General features: G+C 47.0%; 1 protein-coding gene across 5 annotated transcripts in view; it reads right to left on the reverse strand.

The window, feature by feature from the left end:
* Window positions 1-542: 542 nt before the first annotated feature.
* MOCS1 (molybdenum cofactor synthesis 1) overlaps window positions 543-25,090 on the reverse strand; it is a 36,451-nt gene continuing 11,903 nt past the window's right edge. For 2 of the 5 annotated variants that reach the window (XM_081247743.1, XM_081247745.1), the window contains exons 4-11: window positions 11,393-11,557; window positions 9,080-9,141; window positions 8,677-8,788; window positions 8,157-8,269; window positions 7,544-7,654; window positions 4,900-5,020; window positions 4,325-4,372; window positions 543-2,400 (exon numbers count right to left, since the gene is read on the reverse strand). In XM_081247743.1, coding sequence (XP_081103869.1) covers window positions 1,640-2,400; window positions 4,325-4,372; window positions 4,900-5,020; window positions 7,544-7,654; window positions 8,157-8,269; window positions 8,677-8,788; window positions 9,080-9,141; window positions 11,393-11,557 — 1,493 coding nt within the window. In that variant the 3' untranslated portion in view covers window positions 543-1,639. Of the gene's footprint in view, window positions 2,401-4,309; window positions 4,373-4,899; window positions 5,021-7,543; window positions 7,655-8,156; window positions 8,270-8,676; window positions 8,789-9,079; window positions 9,142-11,392; window positions 11,558-25,090 lie in introns of all 5 variants that reach the window. The other 3 variants (XM_081247747.1, XM_081247746.1, XM_081247744.1) reach the window with 3 other exon arrangements.

Below are 25,090 nucleotides of genomic sequence, written 5' to 3' on the forward strand. Positions count from 1 at the left end.
GCCCTTCCTGCCACCTTTGGGTTCACTTCTCCAGCTAATTTTGTGTACAATGTAAAAATTCAGTTAATCTGATGCAACCTGTCCCCTTCTCAGCAGCAACATCCGCTCCCCCTCCCCTGTGAGGGAAGGGAGGCGTGTTTAGGGTGGCGGGAGGAGAAAATTCTCCGGGTGGATGGGGAAGGATATGGTCCAGGCTCTTCCCCAACCCCATCCTCTTTCCACCCTCTGGGGGAGCCGTGACCATCCCCCCCCCACCTCTACCACCTCCACGTCAAGGCTGTTCTCACCAGCTGTTTCAGACGACAAATGAGGCTAATGTACAAAATCTGCAGTGTCCTTTTCGCCTGCACCTTTTTTTATAAGAATATATTGTAATACTAAAAAATATTAAATCCGTGCCACCCCTACCTAACCTGCCTTGAAATTTGTGCCTTCTTCCCACACGGGGACGTGAGGCGTGCTGGGGAGCGGCATAGCCCATGGTGTGTTGGAAGCAGATCCTACCAGCTCTATGAGCCCTGACTATTACATCCTCAGGAATTCTGCAAGCCAGTTCACGTCATACGGTAGCTTGAAATTGGCCAAGGTGGGAGGACTTAGACCATGGAAATTGGCCTTTTTTTTTTTTCCAAGAGCTAGTTGTTAAACATTTGCCAGCACACGTGGGTGCAGGGCCAGGAGGAAAGGCGGGCGGGGGGCCGGGAGAGTGGGGGGACTGAGGCTAGAACTAGAGACACCTACCCACATTGAGAGAACCCAGCAAGCGCATCCAGCGTTTGGGGTTGTGAAAAACAGGAGCCTCTAATTGCACCCCCTGACCTCTACCAGCCGGCAACGGGATGAGCTTTGGACACCCCTACCTAACAGTGCTACTGGAGATGCTGCATCTCTGGGCCTCCCACTCCACTCCTACCTTCTCCCCCAGGGACGGCGGGGGTGCACGGAGAACACGCCCCTTTGCTTTTCCAGCATCTCTCCTCCTCTTCCCCCAGGGGGCGTTGGGTTGAGGGGTGGGCCTGCCATCACAGCGGCTCGGTGCCCTCAGCACAGACACAGTCCTCATTCTTGCATCCCCAAAATGGGCATCGTGGCTTTATTTTGTGCACCGTGCGGGTGAAGGCAAGCTCCATCGCTCCTCTTCCCCTGGTGTCCCGGGACGAAGGGGTGCAGGTGGAAGGGCCGTGTGCAGGGCAGGTGTGGGAGGTGTGCTTGGTCAGGAGGCCTCAGGGCTGTGGCCCACGAGGCTCCTGCTTAGGAGCCCTTGGTTCCCTCCCGGGGAAGGAAGAAGAGAAAACCCGAGAGAGAAGGGGAGGTTATGGGCTCGACTGTTGGAGAGAGTCCACAAGTCACTCAGTGTGATTTTGGGGTTATCTAGCCTTGCTCGCTGCGGCCAGCCCCCTCCCACGACCTTAGTTAGGGTCCGGGAAGGCTGACGGGCCTGCTGGTTTCCTCTCGGAAGAAAGGAAACCTCGCAGGTCAGTGTAGGTCATTGAGCAGTAGAGGGGTGGGCTGACCTGGGGTTCCTACCGGTTGAAAGTAACTGGTGACGGGATGAAAGGAACTTGACATCTTTCTCTCGGCTGAAATCGCATCCCATCTCTTGACCTCGCTGGGCCAGGGGTGAGAGGGGGCAGGAGCTCTACGTCCGATGGAAGTCCCCCCGCTGACCCCCGGTCTTGCTGATGAGCTTGATCTCTGCCAACACGATGTCCCTGCTGACAGCCTTGCACATGTCATACAGGGTGAGGGCGGCCACGGCAGCAGAGGTCAGGGCCTCCATCTCCACCCCAGTGGGGCCCCGAGCCCGGCAAGACGCCCGGACCACCACGGCGTGGCGCATGCTGTCCAATTCCAGCTGCACCTGGACGTGGCTCAGGGCCACGTGGTGGCACAGGGGGATCAGCTGGCTGGTCAGCTTGGCCGCCTGGACGCCTGCCAGCTGGGCCACCACCAGGGCGTCTCCCTTCTTTAGCTGGTTCTCCTGGACGAGCTTGTAGGCCACAGGCCCCAGGAGGACCACGGCTGAGGCCACGGCCACCCGCTCTGTGTCTGGCTTCCCACCCACGTCTACCATAGCCGCCTGTCCTTCCCTGTCCACGTGGGTCAGTTGGTCTGAGGTGGGCAGAGGTCCTGACGGGGTGGCAGGAGCCCGGGGCTCTGGGCTAAGGCACTTTGGGTTGGCATCTGAGTCGAGGTGGGAACCGTAATGTCTCTGAGGGAGGCCAGACCCCAGGCACCGCTGGGCGAGGAGAGGGATCTGGGCGAGCCAGCCCCCTTTCCACAAAGTCACCGTCTGGCTGGAGAAACTCACTCTGTGTCTCAGACCCTGAACATGGAGGGAGTCCCTGAAGGAGATGCTGGGAATGGCTGGTGGGGAATCTTGGCGCATCAAAAATAACTCTGGAAGGAAGAAGGAAAGAGAAGAAAGACTCAGTCCAAAAGGTAGGTCTTTTTCCCACCTCCCTCCCCAAGCCTCTCCCTACCAAACCTCGAGTTCTCCCTTTCACACTGGGGAAAGTGGAATGAGGGGCGAAGAGCACAGCAAGGAGAGAGAGAGACGATACACAGAGAGGGGCCCCCGGAATAAAAGCGTGCAGCCCCCCTCACCAGGAGGTACACAGGGCAAGGGTCCCGCAGGCTCTGCCTGCCCTGCAGGGGGGTCTGTGGGTGCTCCCACCTGGGCTCCCCTCCTCACAACGTTCCTGTTGCCCAAGTTCTCCTAAGAAACACCTAAGGTCTGAAGACCGAAGCCTCGATCAGATGACTGCTCCATCCCTTCATTTTCTTAAAACAATAGCGAGGCCTCAGCCTGAATTACCAATTAGTTACTCTCATCTTCACATTCTCCGGGAAGGGCTAATAGAAATCATACAGTTTATAGACAACATACTAAGGTAAATATTTAATCTATCTAAACAGCGTCTCAAGCAGATCAGAAGCATGCACAAAGCAACAGGCTGATTCGAATGGTCCCAGGGGCCTTGGGGACCTTGTAGGCTCTTGTTACTCAAAGGGAGGTCCAGGGACCGGCAGCACCAGCACCACCTGGGGACTGTTAAGAGATGCAGCCCGGACCTCCCGAATCCGAATCTGAAATAACAAGATCCCTAAGGGATTCACAGGCACGTGCAAGTCTAAGAGGCCCCGTTCTAGGCAACTCTTGGTTTTACAGAGATCAGCCCACTTTAGTTACTCTATATCCTTGAGAGTATTATTCCTTCTGAAGCAATTAGGCCTCCCAACTTCCAGCTTTCCATTATGCTCTGGCCCCCCTACCTTGTCAGTGTCAGAGGTACAATTATCAAGGCATCCCCCACTCCTTGCCATCAAGGCGTGTCAGCATGGGTCAAGGCCCAACACAAGAGGATGAGGATGGTGGAGGTGACGGCAGAAGAGAGGTGATACAGTTTTCTTCCCGATGGCATTTTGTGGTGAGCCAACCTTCCTTCTCTGGGTGGCTGGTGTGGTCCCTGGGCTGTCTCTGGCCCACTCCAGCCCACATGCCTCAGGGCTCACTCTGCTCCAAGTGCTGGAGAAAAGAATCCCTTCCCCTGGTTGTTCTCACTGCTTTCTCTTGCTTAGGGCACAATTCAGGGGCCCAGATCTGGCTGTGGCCAAGGGGGCGAGGCCTCCGCTGCTCTAGCCTGGGCATGTGCCAGAGGGATAACAGCATCCCCAAAGCTCTGTGTGGATCAGCTAGTTCCCCAGGGTTAGAGACCACATATGGCTCAATAAAAAGGTGTTTCTGTTTGAAGCATCCTATGCACATAAGAGACGCCCTGGGCACATAAGTTCCCGGGAGTTAAGGAATTAGGCAGTTGAGATCCTGGCTGTGTCCTCCCTAGAAAGCTGAGTAGCACTCCTAGCTTGCTGCCTAAGCGCTGCCCACACAGAAGCGTAACAACACAAGGACCAACGGGCACTAATGGTCCGGACACGTGCGTGAATTGACCCACAGGACAGAAGGGAAGGGACGCCTGTGACTGTATCCAAGCTGGGAGATTCTAAAGCCGAGGACAAGATCTCTGTCTTACCCAGCAGCTCCATTTTCAGGGGACAACTAACAGCGATCATAAACCTGGAGGACCCCCCAACCTGATTTCTGGTGAGACAGACCGATGGTTTCTGTGGCTTGTGCAGTAAGAGGGAGACAGGGAAGGGAAGAAAAGCCACAGTAAAGGCTTGGAGGGGTAGGAAAAGGTGAAGGATGAGAACCTCAGGATGAAGTGCAGGATCAGGGTGGGGGGCGCCTACAGCAGGGGCCCCGCCCCACGGGATCCCCCCGTGACAAGGGTGAGTGGTTACGTACTGATGGGTCACCCACCGATGAGGATCATGGGCCGGTTCTTCATCTGGGCAATACTGAACATGCCTGGGGCGAGGGAAGGATGGGGAGGGAGAGGATGGAGAGGGAAGCGGGGAGAGAAAGAGGGCGGGGAGAGAAAGAGGGCGGGGAGAGAAAGAGGGCAGGGAAAAGAGTTCACTGAAACGGATGATGGACACAGCGGTATGACAGCCCCGTGGACACGCACTCACCTACCGCACCCTGACAAAAAACCCCCGCCGTACACTGCAAGGTCTCCCATGATGGAGCCCATGACAGTTTGTGGATGCCAGGACCCTGCCCTCCCTGTCAGGGATGAGAGAGGGGCAGTGACACCCCTCTTTCTCCACCATCCAATGAAACAGCCCGAGAGAATGTGGGGTCCCCCGTCCTGTGCAGGCTCTGCTCTGCCAACTTCCCCTGGGAAGGAGAAGCATCACCGCACCCCAAGTCTAGAGGTCCAGCAGAAGTGATGGAGAGCACGGACCACACTGAGTGCCACTGGCTCACTACAGACCTCCCTCCTGCTCACAGCGGCCCCCTCACCACGCAGCCTGGCCTCCCCGCCCGCTTACCTGCATGCTGCCGCTTCTTCCTGCCCACGGCAGCCCCAATGATGCTCAGCAGCTCCTCCTCAGAGGCCCCCGCCCGCAGGTGATCCCGTAGAGATACCTCTGAGTTCCCAAAGAGGCAGACCTGGAGAGGTCACACTGCGGGTGAGGCCAACAGGCCCCCCTCATCCTGAGCCTTGGCCCCCATCCTTGGAGCCCCCCTGGGCTGGGCATGAAGGCCTCCCGTGGCTGGTCATACTCAAAGCAGGTCTTCCTGCAATGAGGGGCCGAAGGTGCTAGGTGGAGGAGTCGGAGGGGTTGGAAGGGCAGGAGGCAAAGCAGACACCCGAAGGCCTGCATCTGACTTCCGGTCATGTTTCCTTCAGTGCGTGGCACGTTCTTGAAAAAAACCAAATAACTGCCAACAGGTACAGCACATCAAAATCTAGATCCACAAGTTCTCCTGAGACATTCCATGGAAAGCCCTCTTCATTGCCATGAGAACGGACCCCAGTCAGTGGGAGCTGAGTCCTGGCAGCCCCCTCCAGACCTGGCAGGTGCACCCATTTCCCCTCCAGCCTCTTCCAGTCCCTTTGCTCCTGGACCCTGCCCGCCTGCCCCTGCTCTGGTTTGTGGTCCCTGACTGGGGGCTGAACAGCAGAGGGCTGGTGGAGATGGCATCCTGAGGTCATTCCAACTTGACTCAATGCTCCCCTGATTCTGGGAGAGGCTGGGAGCTCTGGGGGGCTCGGGGTGGATGGGGCAGTCCCAGAAAGTGGGACACCTACTTCCTCCCATGAAGCCCCACAAAGCACCTACCAAGTGTCAGCCCTGTACAGGGTGCTGTGGGCATAGAAGCACGTTTGACAAGCAGAGACCATCAGAGAAGATATGAACGAGATCTAAGCGGAAGACACACCCACTTCCCCGTGCTGGTCAGTCCCCCTTCCTCGCTCCCCACCAGCACCCAGGTTCCACTCTCTGCCCTTCTCTGCAACAAGAGCCCCCCTCCTGCTGGCTTCCTCCTGGGTGTGGCTGATGGGAGGTCAGAGGGTGAGAGCAGAGAAAGGCCGGGCATTTCTCGGCAGTGGTGCTTCCGTCCACAATCACAGCCCCAGCCGGGCGGCCGCTCCAGCTCTCCTGGGAGCCCAGTGACAACAACTCCTCCCCTGCCCCTTCCACCCAGGCGTGGGACAGCAGTTTGCTGCTGCTCATCCAGTGCCCTTACAGGCCCCCTTAACCCTGCGCTATAAACAGCCTCTTCCTCACATTCTCCTTAGAATCCTCCCTCCACTTCCCGCAGGGGGGTGGAGGGGACTGACTGACACAGTTATCACCGACCGTCTACTCAGTCCTGTGCCTCCAGCCCAGGACACCCCCTCGCTTTATAACAACCTGCTGCACAGTTCCTATCGGGTGTCCAGCCTGACGGTCCAAACCCACCCACCAGCACCCTCGCCCCCGATCCCAAGCAGGTCCCAGAGCTGACCAGACAGCCGGGGGCCTCTCTCTCCACCCACACCTGCAGCTCCAAGTGCTTTCACTCCTCCTTCCCACCTTCACCTTAACTCTTACGTATCTGGAACATCACAAAGTGGCCATCTAACTGTCTTTCTATTTCCAAATTCAACCCGGGAGTTATTCTTCCTAAAACATGAATCAGGGATCCTGCCTCCCCACCTTGTATAAAAACTCTGCCCAGGGCTTCCCTGGTGGCGCAGTGGTTGAGAGTCCGCCTGCTGATGCAGGGGACACGGGTTCGTGCCCCGGTCCGGGAAGATCCCACATGCCGCGGAGCGGCTGGGCCCGTGAGCCATGGCCGCTGAGCCTGTGCATCCGGAGCTTGTGCTCCGCAATGGGAGAGGCCACAGCGGTGAGAGGCCTGCATACCGCCAAAAAACAAAAACAAAAAAAAATCTCTGCCCAGTGTCCTCCTGTCAACAGGACACATCTCTGCACCTTGCATGGGGTCACTCAAGCCCTCCACGAGGTGGCCTCCCCATAGCTGACTTTAATCTGCCCTGGCCAAATCAGGATGAACGCATCCACCCCCCCCCACTCCTCCCCCCTCCTCCCACCCAGTCTCTATGGCTCACTGAGGTCCCTGTGCGTTCTCTCCAGCGTCACCACCAGAGGCCTGTCCGGCCCCTCATTTGATGAAGAATCCCGTGCTGCCACCCATTAGCTCTTGGTTTGGTCTCACAGGGAGTCTCTGTGGCCTCACAGAAGATGGGCATGTCCGTGCCTCCCTTCCACCCGCTGCTGTCCCCAGGGCTGAACACACAGCATGTGCTGATGAGATATTAGATATGAGTAACGGATGCCGGTCTCAGGAATGAACCCCTGGCCTGGTGGGAGGGGCCAACCAGGGTGGGGGCTGGGGGCAAAGGGCACATCGATCCCCGCCCAGCCCTCCCACAGCACTGAGTCCTGGAGAGTGGCTCCTGATCAACCAGGGACCCAAGGAAGGAAGGAACCAGGGTGACAGTTCCATGGGAGCCACGAGTTCACCTTGATCTGCTGCTCCCACGATCCCCCCATATCTGACGCTATCTCACCATCACCCCATGTACCCTGCTAGCCTCACCTCCAATCAGGGGGCACGGGCAGGAAGACATAAACAGAGCACAGAGGGGACAAGGGTGCCCGTGGGGAAGGGGACACTAACCTTGAGGTTCCCGTCAGCTGTGATTCGCAAGCGGTTGCAGGTCCCACAGAAATGCTCAGACATGGACGTGATGAAGCTGACTCGGCCTCGGAAGCCAGGGATTTTAAAGGTCTGTGGGTGAGCAGTGGAGGGGAGGGGGATGGGCAGCTGAGTGCCAGCTCTCTCCCTGAGATCAGAGCCCTTACCTCTCGGCCCTCTCCCCAGGAGCCCTGAAGAAAGCAGCCCCCAAGGCCCTCGGACAACAGAAGACTCCAGTATGAAGCCCATGAGCTCTCCGCCTGCACCTGGCCTGCCCAAAACAAAGGCTACTAAAGATGCAGGAACCTGAGGGCAGCACGGCCAGGGACAGCCACGTGGAAGAGCCAGACAAGCACCCGCTCCACCACTCAATCCAGTGCATCCTACAATAAGTTCCTTAATCCCTGCCCCACGTCGGGCCTGCTTCTGCATCAGTGAAGCAGGGAGGCTGCTATGATGACCCTGTAACACTTCCTGCTTAAAAGGCACTGTCCTGCATCACTGACTCCACCCCCAAAGCAGCCCCTGCCAGCTCTCCCATCCTAGGGTGGAAGCACCACCTTTCTCCCGGCCCCATCCCTGCCCTCCCGCCAACCTTGGCTGTGCTGGATTCCTCCTCCGGCAGCTTCTCCAGCTCCGGCCACTGCTGCCTGAGGGTGTCCAGCATCTCCTTGTAGCTGACCATCTTCTTGAAGTTCCACTTGTTGCCTGTATTGGGGGTGGGAGCTACTGAGTCACATGCTGCGGGGACCCAGGGGCTTCAAGTTCGCCCTCCCACAGCCCAGGAACCAGTTCACCACCGGGCCAGGAAGGCACAAGGTGCCTGAAATGGGTGGGTGGAATCACAGCCACGCCCACTCTGAGAAGCCTTCGACCCCCATCGCAGCCCCGGTGCCTGCCCAGGCCCCTCCCCATCATCCCCGGAGAAATTCCTACACACACAGCGGTATCGGGGCCAGCAGCACCCACAGGGGCAGCCGGACCTTGTCTGCCCTCCTCAGCCTTTCCTAGGGTTCTTGAGAGCCCCCCGCCGTGCTCTCAGCAGGGCTCTGGTCCAGCTCTGCCGACAGGCCCGGCCTCCTCTTCCCCCACCCACCCCGCCCTGCAGCACTGACCGTCAAAGGGCATGTACTCTATGAAGCGCACGTCCAGGGGAAGGCCCTCGGTCAAGGCCACGAAGTCCAGGAGTTCGTCCTCATTCAGGCCTCGCATCACCACACAGTTCACCTGGTCCAGGGATAAGGGGACCACAAGGGCTATCCCCACTGCGTTCTTTTCCAGGGATGACCCTTGTCGGGGATCTGACACCTGCCTAGGCTCTCCACCCAGGGTCCCGTTCCTTGTGTCCCTCCCCCAGTTCTCCATGGGTTGGAAGATTCCATGGGTCACTGTTTTTCTCCCCTCCCTTGTGGGGAGTGGGGGGCAGGGCTGGATGGAGCGGGCCAGGAAGTGGTGAGGGGTACACCGCAGGTGCACTGGCCAGGGCTGGGGCCTGTCTTGGGGCCAGGAAGTCCTCACCTTCACAGGACTGTAGCCCAGCTCAATGGCCTTGTGGATGCCCTCCATGACCTTGCGGAAGCCTGTGGGGAGGGAGAGGAACAGGGTCCAGGCACTGCCTTCCTCTCCCCCACGTCCTCACACCCATAGAAAGCACCAGAGCCACAAGGAACCTCGGAGACCGCCGAGTCTGGGGACCAGATAGTAAATATTTCAGGCTCTGGAGGCCAAGAGGCAAAATTGAGGATATTATGTAGATATACATCATAAAGATTTTATTGACTAAATTCAGAATATGGTAATAATTGAGTATAATATTTGTAACACCACTCTAGAATAGAATGAAAGAGTGGAATTCTTTTTGCAGGGAAAATATGTGGCTTAATTGGTATTCATGGTTAATGTTCCCTACCATTAAATTCATTGCAAATGTTATCTGCAAAATCCATTCTTGGCTCGAAGGCTGTTAAGAAAAACCAACCAGGCAGGGGGCTGGAGTTGGCTGGTGGGCTGTAGTGCGTGGACCCTGATCTAGGTGAACCCTCTCATAGTCCAGACGAGGAAACCGAGGTCCAGAGACAGGCAGTGCTCAGCTGGGGGTCTCGCACAGAAGGCAGGATCCCCAACTCCCTACCGGCACCTGCTCTTCACCAGTCCCTCTGTTCACCCACTCTTCATATTCTCACCGAGCACCTACCAAGTGTAGGTGCTGGGCCAGGGCTGGTGAGCGATTCCCGTGCACGTGGCTCTCTCCTATCTCTGTGGTTAGTGCAGTAAATGTGATCCCAGGCTGGCTTCTCCTCCCCACCCCAGCTCACTCAATGTACCCAAACATGTGAGCGCCTCCGGCATGCCGGCCCCTCCCCCACCCCCAGCCAGCCTCCACGGTTTCCTTGCAGCATTTTCAGGGTAAGACAGCAGAAAGAGACGGCAAAAAGAAAAGACTGTACAGCTTTTATACAGATGCCGTTAGGATAATCTAGAAGTTCTCTCTTCTGTCAAGCCCTCTCCCTCCAAAAGCAGGCAGGGGACACAGGGATAGGAATGGGAAGGCAGGTCTGGCATCAGGATCTACTGTCTCCGATCCTCATTCCAGGAAGGAGTCAAGGAGGCAGGGGGCATGGGGAAGTGGGGCGGGGGCTTCTGTGGGTAAAGCTCACGGTTATACCTTCCACTTTCCCACCTCAGAGCCCCTGCGGTTCCCGACTGACATTCCTCCTCAGAGTAAGCTCCCTTGATCTGAACACCCCGTTCCTCAAGGGCCAGCATGAATGCCTCCTCCTTGAAGCCCTCCCAGTCTCCCCCTGCTGGGAGAGAGAGCCCTAGAGAGAGTTCTCTCTTCCGCTCTGAAGTGCTTGAACTGGCAACACAAGACAAGCAAAGGTGGTTCCGCGGCGTCACACCTTTCGGCCCTTCGTAGCCTGTAAGGCAGGACAGTGTCCTGTGCGTCTGTCCCCTCCACAGCGCCCGGAGCAGCCTTTAGAGGGCAAAGACACTCCCCCGCCAAGCATTTCCTCAGCACACTGCCAGATATAAACAGGAAGTCACACGCTGGGGGAGGGGGGAAAGAGGAGGTGGGGCTGAGAGCTGGAGGCTGTTTCCAGAGAAGCAGAGGGAGAGCTGGGTCTCCCTGGCATCTCTATGATCCTCCAGAGAGGTCTCAGTAGTGCACCACCCTCCCCAGATCAAAGGGCATCTGAGCCTGTGCAGAACCTCCCATCCCAACCTGGGGCCCACGGATGGTGGGCGCTGGCCTAGTGAGACCCGGGGCTCGGGCCCCTCCACTCCCCACTGCCACCCTCTCTGATGGAGCCTGGCAGGAGGAGGCTGTGGGTGTGCTTGCTGCAGGGGATGAAGGAAGAGGCTTACAACAGGATGGGCTCAGGGAGCATCCTTAGGTGCTGGGGGGCCCTCAGCTGGCAGTGCTGGCCCTGTCCCTGGAACCCCAGGGCAGCTGCTTTCACCCCAGGCTGCCCCACATTTCCTCAGAACTCACTATAGGGTAACCAACTTGTCTCCGTTTGTCAGGGACTGTCTTGGTTTTAAAACGGAATGTCCTGTGTCCTTGAAACCCTCTCAGTCCTGGGCAAACTGGGGGCAGGGTAGGGGGAGGCTGGTCACCACAGCTCATTAGCATCCGATCCCAAAATGTCCCCAAGAGTGTGGCTACAGAGACGAGGGACCTTTAGCAAGACTGAGGGGCGAGGTGTAAATGCCTAGGCTTAGCTATAGCCCAGACACCGAGAGGGAGACCAGGCCCCTTGCACCAGCCACAGCTCCCCAGCTACAAGGGCCTGGGAGGGTCACCGTCCACCGTGAACCCCATCTGATCACCTTTCCTGCGGACGATGAACTCAAACTTGGCTGGTACCAGCGTGTCCAGGCTGATGTTGATGGTACTGAGACCAGCTTTCTGAAGCTGAGGCAGCAGCCGGGCTAGGTTGATGCCGTTGGTGGTGATGCCAATGGTCCTCAGCCCTTCCAGCTGGTGGATCTGTGCTGGAGAGAGAACAGGAAGGGGTATGAGCCTTCTTGCTCTTGGTGGGGCCAGGAGAAGGGCTGGAAGGAGAAACTCTGGGCCAAATAAGATGGATGGAAAAGGGGCTCTCTGTGGACCTCTATTAACCAGGCTTAGCTTAATAAGAAATATAAGAATAAGAAATAGGGCTTCTCTGGTGGCGCAGTGGTTGAGAGTCTGCCTGCCAATGCAGGGGACACGGGTTCGTGTCCCGGTCCGGGAAAACCCCACATGCCGCGGAGCGGCTAGGCCCGTGAGCCATGGCCACTGAGCCTGCGCGTCCGGAGCCTGTGCTCCACAACAGGAGAGGCCACAACAGTGAGAGGCCCGCGTACCGCCAAAAAAAAAAAAGAATAAGAAATAACCAAAAGATCAAACACCGAGTGCTCACTTTGCTAGAGTGCAGATGGGATCACATGGATCAAGGAGACCAGAGCCCAAAGTGCACACAGGAGACGGTTCTATACAAAGTGGGAGGGTAACTGGCTGCACCCAGCTTAGCAGTCACCTAGGCGAGGAGCAGGAGGGGCCCTGGGCCTGTCAAGGAGGTTGCCTGTCTGGGGAACTATATATGGATGAGCTGGGTACGGCTGGTCGCCCTCCCATGCCTGTGAGCAGGAGGAAGGCAGCAGCTTTTACCCCAAGGCTACGGTACTTAAGCGAGCTGAAGGGGGTGGGGGCAGCCCTGAGTAGCTGAAGATACTCAGGAGACGGGAACCCTGGAGTCCAGAAGAACTTCACTTCCCTTCTCCACAAACTCAGGGGCAACCAGCATAAACAGATATAGCCCTGAGAGCCAGGCCAACAGAAGCCTGGGACACTGAAATGAGTACACAGCTAAGAATCAGTAAATATAGGCTTCCCTGGTGGTGCAGTGGTTAAGAATCTGCCTGCCAATGCAGGGGACATGGTTTTGAGCCCTGGTCCGGGAAGATCCCACATGCCGTGGAGCAACTAAGCCCGTGCGCCACAACTACTGAGCCTGCACTTTAGAGCGCACGAGCCACAACTACTGAAGCCTGCACGCCTAGAGCCCATGTTCCACAACAACAGAAGCCACCGCAATAAGAAGCCCATGTACCACAACGATGAGTAGCCCCCACTCGCCACAACTGGAGAAAGCCCACATGCAGCAATGAAGACCCAATGCAGCCAAAAATAAAAATAAAAATATATATATAAAAAGAATCAGCAAACATTTTAAAAGAATTCTGTGATACGGGGAGGGGGAAGGGTAAGCTGGGACGAAGTGAGAGAGTGGCATGGACTTAAATATACTACCAAATGTAAAATAGATAGCTAGTGGGCAGCAGCCACATAGCACAGGGAGATCAGCTCAGTGCTTTGTGACCACCTAGAGGGGTGGGATAGGGAGGGTGGGAGGGAGATGCAAGAGGGAGGAGATTCAGGTTTTTGTGAGATGTTACAGAGAAACCCAAATGAACTTTTTGGCCAACCCAACAGAAGAGTGAAAGAGGAAGAAGAAAGGACAGAGATAACAGAAGATGACTCTTTCAAAAATCAGAGTTAGATAAACCTAGATGCAAAAACCCTCAACAAAATATTATTAGGAAACCAAATTCAACAACACATTAAAAGGATCATACACCATGATCAAATAGGATCTATTTCAGGGATGCAAGGATGGCTCAACATCCACAAATCAATCAATGTAATACACCACATTAACAAACTGAAGAATAAAAATCATATGATCATCTCCACAGATCCAGAGAAAGCATTTTATAAAATTCAACGTCAGTTCATGATTAAAAACTCTCAACAAAGTGGGTATAAGAAGGAATGATCCTCAGCATAATAGAGGCCATATATGACAAGCCCACAGCTAACATCTTACACAACAGTGAAAAGCTACATGCTTTTCCTCTAAGATCAGGAAAAAGAGAAGGATGGTCACTTGTGCCACTTTTATTCAACATAGTATTGGAAGTCCAAGCCACAGCAAATGGAAAAGAAAAATAAAAGGCATCCAAATCAGAAAGGAGGAGGTAAAACTGTCACTATTTGCAGATGATACTATACACAGAAAACTCCAAAGACTCCACCGAAAAACCATTAGAACTAATCAACAAATTCAGTACAGTTGTAGGATACAAAATTAATATGCAAAAATTCATTTCATTTTCATACACTAATAACAAATTATCAGAAACAGAAATTAAGAAAACAATTGCATCAAAAAGAATAAAATACCTAGGAATCAATTTAACCAAGGAGGTGAAAGACTTGTAAACTGAAAACCGTAACACGCTGATGAAAGAAACTGAAGACAACACAAATATTGATAAATGGAAAGATATTCTCTGTTCATAGATTAGAATAATTAATATTGTTAAAATGTCCCATACTACCCAAAGCAATCTCCAGATTCAATGCAATCCCTATCAAAATTCCAATGGCATTTTTCACAGATATAGAACAAACAATCTTAAAATATGTATGGAACCATAGAAGACTCTCAATAGTCAAAGCAATCTTGAGAAAGGAGAACAAAGCTGGAAGCATCATGCTCGCTGATTTCAAACCATATTACAAAGCTATAGCAATCAAAACAGTATGGTATTGGCATAAAAAAAGACACACGGATCAATGGAACAGAATAGAGAGCCCAGAAATAAAGCCATGCACATACGGTCAATTAATTTACAACAAAGGAGACAAGAATGGCAAGGACAGTCTCTTCACTAAATGGTGCCGGGAAAACTGCATAGCCAAGTACAAATGAATGAAACTGGACCACTATATTATACCATACACAAAAATTAACTCAAAATGGATTAAATCTTGATCTGAAACCATAAAAATCCTAAGAGGAAATAGGCAGTAAGCCCCTTTGACATTGGTCTTGGTGATGTTTTGGATTGGACACCAAAACCAAAGGCAACAAAAGCAAAAATAAGTGGGGCTACATCAAATGAAAATGCTTCCACACAGCAAACGAAATGAAAAGTCCACCTACTGAATGGCAGAAGATATTTGCAAATGACACATCTGATAAAGGGTTAATATCCAAAATATAAGAAGAACTCATACAACTCAACATTAAAAAAAAAAACTATTAAAAAATTGGCAGAGGATCTGAATAGAGATTTTTCCAAAGAAGATACACAGATGGCCAATAGGTGTATGAAAAGGTGCTCAACATTACTAATCATCAAGGAAATACAAATCAAAATCACAATGAGATATCACTTCGCATTTGTTAGAATGGCTATGATCACAAAGACAGGAAAAAACAAGTGTTGGAAAGAATATGGAGAAAAGGGAACCCCTGTGCACTGCTGGTGGGAATGTAAATTGCTGTAGCCACTATAGAAAAGAGCACAGAAATTCCTTAAAAACTTAAAAACAGAACAACCATATGATCAGCAATTCCAGTTTTGGGTATTTATCCAAAGAGAGTGAAAACATTAACTCGAAAAGATATATGCATCCCTATGTTCACTGTAGCATTATTTATAATAACCAAGATTTGTCCATCAATGGATGAATGGATAAGGAAAATGTGGTGTGTGTGTGTGTGTGTGTGTGTGTGTGTGTGTGTGTGTAATGGAATATCATTCAGCCATAAAAAAGAAGGAAATCTTGCCATTTGTGACAACATGGATAGCCCTTGAGGGCATTATGCTAAATGAAATAAGTCAGACAGAGAAGACAAATACTGTATAATCTCACTTATATGTGGAATCTAAATAAAACCAAAAAAAAAAAAAAAACACACACACACCAAAAAACCAAACCAAACAATAATCATGGATGTGAACAACAGTTATCTACAAAGATGTTAATCGGTGAGCAATACATAATAAAGGGATGTAGGAAAACATCCAGATGGCCAACAACAGAAAACTGGCTAAATTATGCTTTGTCTAAATGATGATGGAATATTATGCAACTAAAAATGACTCTGTAAAAGAATAAGTTAGGATGTCGGGAAATACACATGTCACATTAAATCCAGAGGGCAGGTTAAAAACAGTAGTTGAAAACTAGGTGCAAAGAAAAAAGACAGGAAGGTCACCAAACCAAAATGTTGACAGTGGTTACAGTTGGGCAGTAGTGATACTATTTTTGCTTACCTGAAATAAACATGTATTGCTTTTGTAGTAAGAAAATGAAAGTTTAAAAATAAAAGTTGTTGATTTAAAAACAAAGAAAAGAACCTTCCTCTGGGACTTAGACAATATGGAAAATTAGTAGTAGTTTTTGGCTCCCTCTACCAAATCAACCCTGAATAAACACAGAATCCAGGAACTTAAAAAAAAAAGACAATCTCGAGAAACTCACAGGAAGATGGACAGTCCTTTTGAGCTGGTATGGGGGAGGGGATGTGTAGCCTGGGGTTGAAGTAGACTGGCAGAGAATGGAAGCAGTTAAAGGAAAGCAAGGCAGTTCAAGCTCTCTCCTTACCCTCATCCACTGATGCCTCAGAACAATCAATGCTGTCCCCTTCCTGAAGAATTTGGTGGTAAGAGCTCCAGAGAACTAGCTTAGGAGGTCAGCTCAGGGAAGCTGCCAAAGCACTGCTGGGATTCATCCCTCCACCCTTCCCCTCCAAAGCCCCAGGACTGGTGGATTAAAATGGAGAGTAACTGCCTCCTTCCAAATCTGCTTCTCTCTGAGGGTTTGAAGGTGAAGGTCTGTCATATTACATCACTCCAGGAGGTGCCATTCTCATCATATTCTAAGTCAACAGAATCTCCCAGAGTTATGCAAGTACACAACCTGCGCTGTCCTACGTGGCCAGGTTGGTCACTGGTGGGGAGATTACAAACATGAGTGAATAACTGATTTTCTGGGATCTTGAGCTCACTGGGCCTATTGAAGACTAAGATCTGGCCTTAAACCTCTTCCCATTAAGCAGTGCCATATAGAATAGCTAATATCGTCAGGGGAACAAACTTACTGGCTAAACTAAAGAGACCCTTGAGAAGTACAACCAGTGCTTCCCCCACCAAAAACAAAACAAAAAAACCCAAAACACCCCCAACCCTCTCTATATATCAATAGAAAAGAAATGATCAAACAGACCAAGAATGTAAGATAAACATAAATACAATAAAAGAAATAACAGAAGATATTGATAATATGAAACAAAATTTTTCATTATAAAAGGGAACAAGGGAAAGTAGTAATTAAAAACAGTATTGTGAAATAAAGAACACAAGAAATAAGTTAAATGGTAATATCAACACAGGAGAAATCGATGAGTTGGGAGGTAAGATTAAAGGGCTCTCCCAGGAAAAAAGAGGAAGAGAATAAGATACCAAAATATATTTTAAGAACTGTAGAGGCCCTAAGTAGAAGGAGCAACATCCAGATAATAGAAGCCCCAGAAAAAAATTAAACTGGAGAGAAGGAAGTAATATCTGAAAACATAACAGAGTAATGAAGAAAAATTTCCCCAAATGTAACGCAAATGTAATAGAATGAAAGGACGATTTCACTGAATGCCAACAGGACAGATGAGGAAAAGCTTATCCTAGACACATTATAGTAAAATTTAAGAAAATCAAATAACAAAGGCAACACTCTAATAACTTCCAGAGAAGAAGAGTATATTACCAAGAGCAAAACCCAGACTGACATCAGACTTTTCCCAACAGCCAGACTGACTGTAAGGAGAAAGGAGACAATGCAGTGACATTCTTAACATAATGAAGGAATGAACCTTGAACATAAGATTTTAAAAGCATTCAAAATATTATAAAACTACTACTTTAAAACATTTAAAAAACTACCTGGTATGTCAGATTTAATTAGATTCACCATCAAAATTAGAGTCACCATTAGACTCACATCAAAAAACTTTTAGAAGAAATATTCAAATAAGAAGAGAAACAAATTCAGAAGATGATGTAAGAATTATGGAAATTATGAGTGATCAAATACCTTGGTAAAGTTTGTTATCTTAAAAGGCAGAGCGTGTGCTTACAAGAGATACAGAGGGGCAGACTATTTGTAATGACCTGAAAAAAAATTGTAGAAAATATCAACAATACAGGTGGGGGAGGGTTGAAAAAAATCAAGGGCCTAAGAGTGTGCTAAACTTTTTGCCTTGTTAGGAAGAAAAAAGGGGGAGGGTCATTTATTTAAAAGTCAAAAAGGAGGAAAAAGAAGCCCCAAAAAAGTATGACAGATAAAAAAAAGTGTAGAAATGAGTCCAACTATTTCAATAATTACAACAAAGGCAACTAGAATAAACTTGCCACTTAAAAGTCAAAGATTGTCAAATTTGATCAAAGTAACAGCTATGTGCTATTATAAGAGACATATCTAAAGTATAAGAGTACAGAAAGGTTTAAAATGAGTAGATGAAAAAAGATAAAACAGCATACTAAAGCTAAAAGCAGCTGATATAGCTTTAGTAAAATAAAATACATAGACCTTAAGACTAAAAGTATCATTATGGAGAGAGACCTACTACACAGTGATAAAAGATCCAATTTATGAAGAAGACATAACAATTCCAACCACATATGAACCTAATAAAATCACCTCAACTATAGATAAAATAAAAGCAACAGAACCTCTGGGAGAAACTAACAAAACCACCTAATTATTTATTATTGGCAGGCCAAGCAGATAAAAAGCCAGCCAAGATTGACATAACCAAAGGTTTGGGAAATAAAATTAACCAGCTGGATCCAATGAACAAATATAGACTTCTTCATGTAATAATTAAAGGACAAGCTCCTCAAGTATATAAAAAAATTTATAAAAACTGCCAATATACTACGTCATAAAGCAATCCTCAATAAATTTAAAAGGGTAAGTTTCATAGAGATAAGATTCTCTGACCACAATATAATTATACTTTAATAAAAATATGAATTAAAATCCTCATATTTTGAAATTAAAAACACTTCTAAATATCTCATAGATCAAAGAAAAAACCAGAATAAAAATTAAAAATACTTAGAACTAAATGTTATGAAAACAATAGGCTACATTAGGACAGAAACAGAAATAATGAAATAGAATACAAATATACAGTAAGAGGTTCAACAAGTTCAAATGTTGGTTGGTTGAAGAATAGCACAATGGACAAACCTCTTGCAAGACTTAACAACAAAAAGAGATAAAGACACAAATAAACCACATTAAGAATAAAAAAGACAAAACTGCAAGTAAAACTAAGATAAAAAGATAATAAGAAAACATTACCGACAATTTTATACAACAAATTTGACATAATAATGACAAATTAAAAAGAAAAAAACTACCAAAACTGACTCCAAAAGTAGAGAACTTGAATAATACAGTAACTATTAAAGAAATTGAAGCTGCAATTAAAAATCTCCCTGCAAATAAAATACCAGGCACAGACAATTTACACGTGAGCTCTACCAAACTTTTAAAGAAGTGATTACCACCAATGTGATGGTGTTAGAAGGTGGAGCTTTTAGGAGGTGATTAGTTCATAAGGATGGAGGGATTAGTGCTCTTATAAAAAAGATCCTACAGATCTCCCCAGCATCTTCTGCCTTGTGAAGATATAATACAATGAAAAGTCTGTGACCCAGAAGAGAGCCCACACCTGACCGTGTTGGCACCCTTATCTTGAATTCCAGCCTCCAGAACTATGAGAAATCATTTGCTGTTCATAAGCTACCCAATTTGTGGTATTCTGTTTTAGCAGCCTGATATACCACCTAACTCATTCTTTGAAATTTAATACCACAAATCAGTTAAGGCAGGCATGAAAAAGAAAAATCATACACCCATTTCACTCACGGATATAAATGCAAAAACTTACACAAAATATTAACAAACTGAACCTAACTGTAGACAAAAGCATAGCAGACCATGCCTAGGTTGAGTGTATTCCAGGTACAATATCAGAAAAGCTATCAATGTCATTCAGAGTAACAGAGTAAAAATGAAAAAATCATAGATCATCCTAACACACATTAAGAAAGTGTATAATTAAAAAAACAAACTTAGTACTAGGAAGGGAACTTCATTACCTAAATGTTATTGTGAAAAAAAAGTAATTTGTGAAAAAAACTTCTAAGAAACATCATTCTAAAACTAACACAACATTGTAAAGCAACTATACCCCAATAAAAATTAAAAAAAGAAAGAAACATCATTCTAAATGGGGAAACATTAGGAGTATTATTCTATTACCACTACTATTCAACATTGTACTTGAGATCCTAGATATTGCAATAGGACAAGAAAAGGAAATTAAAGGCCTAAAGATAGGAGAAAAAATTGTCTTTAGTTGCAGATGATGTGGTTGTTAGTGGAGAAAACTCCAAAGACTCTAAACAGACATATTATAGCATTAATAAGAGAGTGATAAGAATATCAACCACAACAATAATAGAAAATATAATTTTAAACATGACACTGTAACTCTCAGGATCCTAGCATAAAGCAGAATTCATCCCAGATGGTTAAAATAAAGAATTTAATGAAAGGACTACTCACAAAGGTGTGAGCAGACTTAATGGTCTCAACAATGAATAGTACAGCACTCAGACTAGCAACACTAGGGATCCATAACCATGCCTAGGTCCAAAAGGACCTGGGGAGGAAATTAAGTTAGGAGTCCAGTTAAGTCACCATGGAAGATTGGCTGCCCTGTAGGAGTTTTAGCTCTGAAGGGAACTTAGCTACAGTCAAAAACCCAGTGTAGAAATAGAGCAGGGAGCAGGAAAAAAAAAAACAAAAAAACAAAAAACCTGATCTCATTGGCCAAACCCATCAGGAACCCAACAGGCAAGGGACCCTGGGTGATGTAGTCCCTAGGGGCCAACTACCTAGAGCAAAGAATGGGACAAAGGAGGGAAATGGCTGTGGGAAGGTGGGGATGTGAACAAAAAAGATGTCAATTCCCCCAACTTGATACAATGCAATTAAAATCCCAACAGATACACAAACAATGAACAATCTGTAAAGGGAATTACAAAAACTATTCCATTTACAACAGCATCAGAAAGAATAAACTACTTAGGATTTAACTTAACCAAAGAGGTGAAAGACTTGTACAATGAAAACTACAAAACACTGCTGAAATAAATTTAAAAAGACATAAATGGGAACACATCCCACGTTCATGATTTAGAAGACTTAATATTGTTAAAATGTCAATACTACCCAAAGCAATCTACAGATTCAATGCAATCCTTAACAAAATCCCAATGATATCTTTTATATAAATAGAAAAACCCATCCTAAAATTCATATGGAATCTCAAGGGACCCCAAATCATCTTGAAAAAGAACAAAAAACATTTCAATTTCAAACCTTCCTACAAAGCTACAGTAATCAAATGTGTGGTATTGGCATAAAGACAGACATAAAGACCAATGGAATAAAACAGGGCCCAGAAGTAAATCCTCACATATACGGTCAAATGATTTTTGACAAGGGTGCCAAGAACATTCAATGGGGAAAGGACAGTCTTTTCAACAAATGGTGTTGGGAAAACTGAATATTTGCATACAAAAGAATGCAGTTGGACCTAAATGTAAAACAATAAAACTCTGAGAAGAAATCATAGGAATAAAGCTTCATAACATATCCAAGAAATCACTGTCAAATCCAATGACCCAAAGGAACTGGCAACAAAAGAAAATACAAACTGGACTTCATGAAAAATTTTTAAAATTGTACATAAAAGACACTATCCATAGAGCAAAAAGGCAACCTACAGAATGGGGGAGATATTTGAAAATCATATACCTGTTAAGGGATTAATATTTAGAATAACAGAGAACTCCTAAAACTCAACAACAACAAAAACAACCCAATTCAAAAATGGGCAAAGGACTCAAAGAGACATTTTTCCAAAGAAGATATATTAATGGCCAATAAACACATGACAAGACGCTCAACATCACTAACCACTATGGAAATACAAATCAAAACTACAATGCAATACTACCTCACACTTACTAGCATGGCTACTATAAAAAAAAAAAAAAACCCAGAAAACAACAAGTGTTGGTGAGGATGTGGAGAAACTGGAACCCTTCTGCACTGTTGATAAGAATGCAAAATGGTATAGCCACTGTGGAAAACAGTACTGAAGTTCCTCAAAAAACCCAGAACTACCACATGATCCAGCAATTCCATTTCTGGGTATAAACCCAAAAGAATTGAAAGCAGGGTCTCAAAGAAATATTTGTATATCCATGATCATAGCAGCATTATTCACAATAGCTAAAACATGGAAGCAACCCAAGTTGACCAATGAATGAATTACCAAAATATAGTGTACTCATACAGTGGAATATAATTCAGCCTTAAAAAGAAATTCCTCAATATGCTACAACATGAGTGAACCTCGAGGACATTATGCTAAGTGAAATAAGCCAATCACAAAAAGACAAATACTGCGTGATTCCACTTATACGAGGTTCTTACAGTAGCCAAAATCATAAAGCTAGAAACTATAATGGTGGTTGCCAGGGGCTGGTGAAGAGGAGAATGGGGAGTCATTATTTGATAGATATAGAGTTTCAGATTTACAGGAGACTGGAAATATAGATGGTGGTGATGGCTGCATAAATGTGAATGTGAATACTTAATACCAATGAGCTGTACATTTAAATAAGTTGGTAAATTTTACGTTATGTGTATTTTAACACAATAAAAAAAGGAAGAAAACTCCCAACAGAATTTTCCAGGGAACTTGGTAGGCAGATTCTAAAATTTCCATGGATGGGCAAAGCTTAGAATAGCTAAAGCACCGCTGAACAATAAAAAGGACTTGCCTTATCAGATAATGGACTTATTATGAAGCTATGGAGATTAAAACTGTATGATACTGGCACAGAGATAGACAAACTGAATAGAACAGAACCCAAAACAGACCGATGCACACATGGTAGATTTATGGAGGAAGTGGGAACTATTCAATAAAAGGAACTAGAAAAAATGACCATTCACATGGAAAAAATGAAACTGGATTCCCCGAAATTATCCACAGATTAACTAAAGACTTAAAAGCAAAAAACAAAACTTTAAATATTCTAGTAGAAACATAGGTAGTTGTTCTGACCTTGGGTGAGGTGTTTCATTAATAAGTACAAAAAGCACTAACCATAAAAGACAGAACTGACAAATTCAAGAACTACTATTGTCAAAAGAATTGTTACACAAAGTATGGCTTCTTTTTCAAGTTGGAAGAAGACATTTGCAACATACATCCAATATAACAAACCAATATGAAAGGATAAATAACCAAATAGAAAAACAGGCACATGATACAATTTGGTATTAAAGAGAAAAATAAATATACATGGCTAATAGGTGACAAGATGACTGACCTCATTCTAAACAAAGAAGTACAAATCAAGACCACAATAAAATAGCATTTTATACCCAGTCCACTGGCAAAAGTCCAGAATGATAATACTGAATGTTGGGGAGGATCCAGGGGATCCTTATGTACTGCTGGGGAGAGTGTAAAGTAGCACAACCACTGTAAGACAATGCCAAATTGTTTGCCAAGATTAAACATTCACATATTCAGTAGCCCAGCAAATTCCACTCCTAGAGAAACTGTATACCAAGACACATGAATGAGAATACAAGTATTTAAAGCAGCACTGTTTATAATATCAATAAACTGGAAGCAACCCAAATGTTCACTAACAGGAAGTGTGGTATATTCATTTAATGGAACAGGAGATCGCAGAGAAAATGAACTGCAACCCTGGATGACGTATGTTAATTTCAGTGGCGTCAAAAGAGTAATTCCTGAAAGACTGCACACAGCGCGATTCTTTTAAAGTTCAAAAACACCATTTCAGGGCTTCCCTGGTGGCGCAGTGGTTCAGAGTCCGCCTGCCGATGCAGGGGACGTGGGTTCATTCCCTGGTCCGGGAGGATCCCACATGCCGCGGAGTGACTGGGCCCGTGAGCCATGGCCGCTGGGCCTGTGCGTCCGGAGCCTGTGCTCCGCAGTGGGAGAGGCCACAGCAGTGAGAGGCCCATGTACCGCAAAAAAAAAAACAAAACAAACAAAAAAAACCACCATCTCAGTTTTAAAAAGCAAGGGAATGATAAACACCATGTTTAGGAGTGCTTCCTTGGGAAGGAGGAGGTACAGGGTAGGAAAGTGCACTGAGGTGGTTAAAGATTCTTGCCAGGGTTCTGCTTCTTCCAAAAAAATTGATGAGGTAGCGGGTTTCCTCAGGAATTCATAACATTATTAAAACATGTAAATAAATTTGTATCAATAAAGTAAAAAAGGCCATGCACGGATCAATAATGAGATTATTTCACAAACCCAGGATTATGATTTAATCTAATTCTAGGTAACTAGAGTCCATCAAAAATAAAATGAAACAAAAAACTTCACGCCACTTCAAAAACCTTTAATGGCTCTCCATTGCATGAGGCTTCTTATGGGCTCTAAGCTGTGAGAACTGGATGCTCCATAATTCACTTCTTCAACATAACGGAAGAAGGAAGGGAGGAAGGAAGAACGAAACAGGGAAAGCCTGCAGGACTGAGCGATCCTCCAACTAAGCTGTCATCTGAGAGCGAAAGTCAGTCTTGAAATTAGAATCCAAAATAGTTCCTCTGCAAACACTGCCAACGCTACCACAGTACTGATACTTGTATGTTTACAGGCATACCTTGGGGATATTGTGGGTTTGGTTCCAGACCACTGTAAAAAAGCAAGTATCACAATAAAGCAAGTCACATGGATTTTTCTGGTTTCCCAGTGCATGTAAGAGTTATGTCTACACTATACTTTAGTCTATTAAGTGTGCAATAGCATTAGTCTAAAAAAATGTACATACTTTTATTAAAAAATACTTTATTGCTAAAAATTACTACTATTAAGCCTTCAGGGAGTTGCAGTAGTAACAAAGATAACTGATCCCAGATCACCATAACAAAAATAATGAAAGTGCTGGAAATATTGTGAGAATTACCAAAATGTGACACAGAGATACAAAGTGAGCAAATGCTGTTGGAAAAACTGGCACCGATAGACTTGCTCGATGCAGGGTTGCCACAAACCTTCAATTTGTAAAAAAAACGCAGTATCTGTGAAGAGCAGTAAAGCAAAGCACCATAAAGTAAGGTGTGCCTATAGTTCCCCTCTTTTCTTTTGGAAAATCTCAAACCTTCACCATCCAACGTGGCAGCTGCTAACTACATGTGGGCATTTACATCAATGAAAATAAAGTTCCAAATTCAGTTCCTCAGTCACAACAGCCGCTTATGAAGCCCAAGTCTGGCTACCTTATCAGACAACACAGATAGAGAACATTTCCATCACCCCAGAAAGTTGTATTGGACAGCACTGCCTTACACCCAAGAAAAGGAGGGAGGAGAGGAACTTGTTCATACACAAGCCGGGATGGAGGAGTGCTGGAGCGTCTTGGGGTTGGTGGAGGGGATCACAGACGGCTGACAGAGAGCTGAGCGGTCTTCTCAGGCGGAGATCGACACCAGCAGTCCTGGGGCTGACAGCCTCAGGCAGGGACCCCGAGTGACCAGGACAGCCTGCTTGGTGA

The sequence above is a fragment of the Mesoplodon bidens genome (assembly GCF_964165515.1).
Source record: "Mesoplodon bidens genome assembly, chromosome: 10".
Classification (NCBI taxonomy): Eukaryota; Metazoa; Chordata; class Mammalia; order Artiodactyla; family Ziphiidae; genus Mesoplodon; species Mesoplodon bidens.